This window comes from Carlito syrichta, unplaced genomic scaffold (genome assembly GCF_000164805.1).
Source record: "Carlito syrichta isolate Samal-C Ts95f unplaced genomic scaffold, Tarsius_syrichta-2.0.1 Scaffold307345, whole genome shotgun sequence".
NCBI lineage: Eukaryota > Metazoa > Chordata > Mammalia > Primates > Tarsiidae > Carlito > Carlito syrichta.
The window spans coordinates 357,422-363,667 of record NW_007251441.1 but is presented as its reverse complement, the minus strand read 5'-3'; the positions used below and the strand labels follow the sequence as shown (position 1 = coordinate 363,667).

The following is a 6,246-nucleotide window of genomic DNA, read 5'->3' as shown; positions in this document are numbered from 1 at the left end:
TTTGATTTATTGTAGAGATGAGGTCTCGCCAAGTTGCCCAGGCGGGTCTCAAACCCTCGGACTCAGGCAATCCACTCACCTCAGCCTCCCAAAACACAGGATTACAGGTTGAGCCACCGAGCCCGGTTAAAGTTTCCTATTTTTAAGCTACTAGTTCATTTATAAAGTTTTTATTACAAATCAGAATTATAAAAAATTATTGCCAAGAGCTAAAGGAATCGAGGTTGAATTCCAAACTAACCTGAAAAACCAGAGCTGACAGTCGTAACTAGAAGCAGTAGAAAAAGTAACAAATTTCCATTTCCAATTTTAAAACAACAGATTATTTTTAAGTGCAATAATTGTATCTTTTATTCAATGTCTACTATGAATTTAAAATATAGTTGCCAGGTACGGTGGATCACGCCTGTAATCCCAACACTTTGGGAGGTGGAGATGACAGGAAGGCCTAAGCCCAAGAGCTCGAGACCAGAACAGGCAATTTGGGAAGAGCTTGCCTCTACAATAAACCAAAAAATTAGATGGGAGTGTGGTCCAGGCCTGTAATTCCAGCTACCTGGAAGGCTGAGGCTGAAGGATCACCTGAGCCGAGCAGATCGAGGCTATGATGGCTGTGAGGGTGCCACTGCACTCCAGCCTGGGCGACAGAGTGAGACTCCAACTCAAAAAAAGAAAACAACAACAACAACAAGCACAAAACAAAAACAAACCAAAAAACCATTGCCTTGCTGAACTATGGTGTGGCCATGTGCTCTGTGAGCTATGGCCAGGCCATGTTTTCTTAAGCTTTGGCCCCCTCTTCTACTGTGGGGAGGTGCGTCTTCTTTTTCTCTAATTTACTTTCTAAACAAATTATATTTTCTAATCTACAAAAAAAAATTGAAGTATAGTTACTGTTATGATCTTTGTATGTTACATACTTACACCCATAATTCAATAAAAATTAAGAACACATTCTATTTCTGGCATTTAATTTTAATCATACTATGCCTACTTCTGTCTACACTCTTCTATGCTTGGCTTCAGGAGATATTTGAGGTGGCAATCCTGAGTCTTCAGTTTAAAGACCACTCTGAGAAAGACACAATGTTCATCACCTAACCTCAACTTTTCCCAGGCTTCTATCCTGCCACTCTTTCCTTCCCTTGTCCCACTTCACCCTTTCCTCTCCCAATTATGCTGCCATTATTCATGCTTCAGAACCAAATTGAATTTAAGGTTTTCTGAATGTTATACCCTTTCACAATTTGATCTTTGTATAATGTTTTCTCTTAACCTAAAAACACTTCCTTCCTTTTCACTGCCTGAAAAACTCTTACTCATCCTTCAAAACACTCATGTTTACAATACTTGCCTTCCAGGTGAATTCCCACTCTCTTCTGTTCTGCACTCTTTCTGCTCATACCTACATCATACGTCCTTAATATACTATTTGCTTACATATCAATTTCTATCATCAGATAGTTCAAGAACAGCAAACATTTGTCTACCATCTTTGAACATTTGACATCCAGTATTAAAATCTTCTGTTGAATGAATAACTGCCTCTTAGGAGTTCAAATCCCAGTTGGGCACGGTGGCTCAAGCCTTAATCCCAGCACTTTGGGAGACTGAGGCAAGAGGATTGCCTGAATCCAGGGGTTCGAGACCAGACTAGGCAATTTGGTGAAACCTCATCTTTACAATAAATCAAAAAAGTAGCTGGGCGTGGTAGCACACACCTGTAGTTCCAGTTACTTGGAAGGCTGAGGCAGAAGGATCACCTGAACCCAGCAGGTTGAGGCTGCGGTGGCCGTTGAGTGTGCCACTGAACTCCAGCCTGGGCAAGAGTGAGACTCAAACTCAAAAAAAAAAAAAGCTCAAATTCCAACTCTGCAACTTCCTGACTACATGAGCTTGGGCAAATTAACTTCCCTAAACCTTAGTTCCATCATCTTCAAAATAAGATAAGAATAACTAATTTATTACTTGAGTTGTTATCAAGATTAAAAATAAATTTTTGGCCAGGTTCGCTGGCTCAGCCTATAATCCCAGCACTTTGGGAGGCTGAGGCAAGTGGATTGCCGAGCCCGTGGGTTCGAGACCAGCTCGGGAAACTTGGCAAGACCTTGTCTCTACAATAAATCAAAAATTAGCCAGGCATGGTAGCACGCGCCTGTAGTTCCAGCTACTTGGAAGGCTAAGGCAGAAGGATCATCCGAGCCTAGCAGGTCGAGGCTGCGGTGGCCGAGAGCATGCCACTGCACTCCAGTCTGGGCGACAGACTGAGATTCCAACTAAAAAAAAAAAGTTTTTAAACCACCATAATAACTAATTCCAGTAAGAATCATCAAAGAGTGCTCAAACCATTAAGCAAAAGTTTATGGGAGAGCAGGACATTCCCAGTCTTAGACTGGTATATTATTTGTCATTAGCCAATGGAAAAAGATAACTTTACAATAGATAACACCTTAGCCAAGTGATTAATACTACCAATAATGGTAATAAACACAGGTATCAGGTGCCTCTGGCGTTATGCATTGAGAAAGAACTATCATCTATGAAGCATTCCTTCCAAAAAACTGTTTAACCTGAATCAAATCATAAGGAAAAAATTAGACAAATCTAAATTAAGCAAAACAATTGATCCAGAGTCTTCCAAATTGTCTGTGTTATAGAAGAGACTCATCTCCCCATCCTGCCCCCACCCCAAAAAAGCATTGGACAACTTCCTAGGTTAAAGGACTCTAAATGAAAACTAAATGGAATGAGTGACCCCTGATTGGATCTCAGAACTTTTTAAGATGGTATATCTTAAAAAAAAAAAAGTCATATAGAATATTTCTGAGAAGACTACAGAAATCTAAATACAAGGCTGTATATTAGATTATACTATCACATCAAGGTTAAAGTTTCTGCATGCTATAATTGCTTATAATTATGTAGAAGAATGGCATTGTTTTTAGAAAATACATGAAGTATTTAGGAGTTAAGAGTCCTGACTTCTGCACCTAACTTTTATACAGTTCAGGAAAACACATAAAGTAAGAGAGAGAAAAGCAAATATGACCAAATGTTAACAATTGGTGAAGAAAGGTAAAGAATATATGGGATGTAACTCTAATGTTCTTGCAACTTTTCCTCATACAGCAAACTTTTCAAAAATAAAACGTTAAGAAGATAAAAAAATTAAATAAGAATGTAAGTAAAGTGCTTAGCACAGTAGTTACGCATTAAGTTACTGCAATTGGTGGTGTTATTAGTTTCCAAAACAGATTAAGCGACAGATCTAAGAAAATGTGGTACCGAAATCACTAGAATGAACTAGATCAGAAACATAAAATTGGACCGCGCTATAACAAATCTAATACCATAAAAAATACCATAATAACATAATTAATCCTGTAGGTCTATATGAATCCACCGTAAGGTCTTCTTTAAACAAGTATTTAGTGAGCTTCTACTATAGGCCAGCTCCTGTTCTAGGCTCTGAGGTTAACAGCAGCAGATAAAAACATCTGCCTTCAAAATACATCTTAGTGAAGCAAGACAGTAAATGCAATGGAGTAAAATAAAGTAGAAAAAGGAGAATAAGGAGTGAGTAAAGGTTACAATGTAAATAAAGCGATCATGAGCGACCTCACTGAGGAGTCCAGAGCAAAATTTGGAGCCAGGTAACAGAAGAGCGTTGGGACCCTGCCAGGTAAGATCAAGGAACGGTGAAGAGGTCCATGTGTCTGAAAGGAGCAAGCCAAGAGCAAGAAGTTTAAGATGGGACTGAAGATGTAAAGGGGTATCAGACCAGAAACCAAATATACCATACTACGAGCTTTGGCCTTCACCCGGAGGGATGTAGGGAGTCCCTGTAGATTTTTGAGCAGAAGACTAAAACGATCCGAGGTAACCTGCAACCTGGGCTCACTTTAACTTCCTCTCATCCAACTCTCCTAGTTCCTAGCGCCGCCCTCCCTACCCCCCACCCCTCAACCCCGCCAACTCGGCAGGTAACCTTCCGGCTGAAACTGACAATGAATCATTTCTTAATGAATACAGCGGACGTGTGCTCAGATGGTGCAGCTCTGACATGGAACTTCTCTCACAATTCCTCAATCTGCTCAGCGATAACCCAATTCGTCCTCAGGGACGCACACACAACAGAGAGGTCACACTCTATACGCAAACACACGCCTCCCCACGGCCGCGCTCCACACACTCTCCAGCCACGCGCCGGGCGGAGCCAACCGCTGCGAGGTGAGGCTCCTGGGTCAGCCGGGTCACCTCTCACTCACCCTCAGATTCCCCTTAGTCCGCTGCTTGTTCTTCCCGCCCATGGTCGCTGTTGCAGCTGCACTCTCAGTCTGCAGCCCCCAGGCTGACACGGTCGGGCCACAACTTCCGGCCCCTTGCGCCGGAAGAGCGTTGCCTGTAATAACTTCCCCCGGCCTCCCCTCTCCGCCAACCACCCGGCCCTCTCGCTGCTCCACTTCCGCTCCCGCCTCTCGAGGCGTTCCTGACCACTCGCCGCCGGAAACGTCACGATTAAAGCCATGCCTATGTGAGTGACGTCATATATAGCCAATAGGAAGCCAAGCATTAGATCCGTGGCGCCCTATGCTGGCTTCCGTGCATTCAGAAGTTGAATTTTTATTCTTTTTTTTGCGGATAGGAAGTTGATGAGAGCCATGAGAGAGGCAATTTCACACCAGGTTAGCGACAGAGTGCGGTGGTGGTGGCGGTGGGAAGGTAGGAGAATGTTAGACTTCTCAAGTGATGTAAGCAGCAGCATCACCTGGGTATTTGTTAGAAAGGCCGACTCCCGCCTGGGCAGCGAGACCTCATCTCTACAATAAATCAAAAAATCAGCCGGGCGTGGTAGCGCATGCCTGTAGTTCCAGCTACTTGGAAGGCTGAGGCGGAAGGATCGCCGGAGCCCAGCAGGTCGAGGCTGCGGTGGCCGGGAGCGGCCACTGCACTCCAGTCTGGGCGACAGAGTGAGACTCCAACTCAAAAAAAATAAAATAAAAAAAGAAAGGCAGACTCTCAGGACCACTTCGGAACTAGTGAGTCAGATTCTGCATTTTGTCAATATTCCCGTCTTGTTAAAATTTGAGTACTACTGTAGGCAATATTCTCACTAAAGCCCCTCCTTTTTTTCCATATCAGAAGTATTATGTACAGTTTTGGGAAAATAGGGGAAATGTGGCAGTTTTTATTTAAATTCGAGATGTACAGATCCTGTAACTTAGTGATTTTGCTTCTCAGAGTCGCACTACAGAAACATAAGCACATGCGATCTTGTTATTATCTTTCATGTCCACACAGTTACCCTTTTATACTCCATGATACAGGAGCTCTACACGCTATTTCTCCTTCATTCAGCTGGTTTTCTGTTAGGTTCCACCAACCGGGGAAACTAGACAGAGGAAGAAAGAAGGGACTTGATCCATTCTATTAACATCATTCCAACAGCAGACCTTTACCCTGGCAGAAGCAATTGCTTTAACCAGTGTTGGTTTTAGTCACCGTCTTTTTTGTACTCCTCAGAGGTACCAACAGCAGCCCGGCAGTACTGTCCTCAGAGGTCTGAGACCTGGCTTCAGGGGGCTCCTCCCCTGAACTCTTAAGATAGCCAATATTGCCTTCTCCTCAGAAATCTCAATGCCATGAGATCCCTTCTTTGTGGTCCAGAGGACCAGCAAGACCCAGACATCTCCCTCTCTTTATAGGCCTGAACTGAGCTGTTCAAGGCCTTCCTCCAAGCTTCTAGGTTCTGATGACACCAATCTCTTGTTCCTTCCTTCCTTAGCTCTAGGGATGGTAGCTGCTACATGGCAGTGGTTACCTGTGTTACCTTTTGTTATTCCTTAGACCAGTATTCCATATTAAATCTTTCTCTTTCTTTCTTTCTTTTTTTTTTTTCTTTTTGAGTTGGAGTCTCACTCTGTCGCCCAGACTGGAGTGCAGTGGCACGCTCCCAGCCACCGCAGCCTCGACCTGCTGGGCTCCGGCGATCCTTCCACCTCAGCCTTCTAAGTAGCTGGAACTACAGGCGCACACTACCACGCCTGGCTAATTTTTTATTTTACTGTAGAGACGAGGTCTCACCAAGTTGCCTGGGCGGGTCTCGAACCTGTGGACTCAGGCAATCCTCTCGCCTCGGCCTCCCAAAGTGCTGGGATTACAGGCTGAGCCACCGAGCCCGGCCAAATCTTTCTCTTTCAATAACTAATGTGATTTTTGTTTTTCTGACTGGGTCCTGTTTGAAAA

General features: G+C 43.6%; 1 protein-coding gene across 2 annotated transcripts in view; it reads right to left on the bottom strand.

The window, feature by feature from the left end:
• The window catches only part of LTN1 (listerin E3 ubiquitin protein ligase 1), a 65,025-nt gene extending 60,559 nt beyond the window's left edge, over positions 1-4,466 (bottom strand). Inside the window, exon 1 of one of the 2 annotated variants that reach the window (XM_008064467.2) lies at positions 4,269-4,466. In XM_008064467.2, the coding sequence (XP_008062658.1) occupies positions 4,269-4,310 (42 nt within the window). In that variant the 5' untranslated portion in view covers positions 4,311-4,466. The remainder of the gene's footprint in view (positions 1-4,268) is intronic. The other variant, XM_021715752.1, reaches the window with a different exon arrangement.
• Between the last annotated feature and the right edge of the window lie 1,780 nt (positions 4,467-6,246).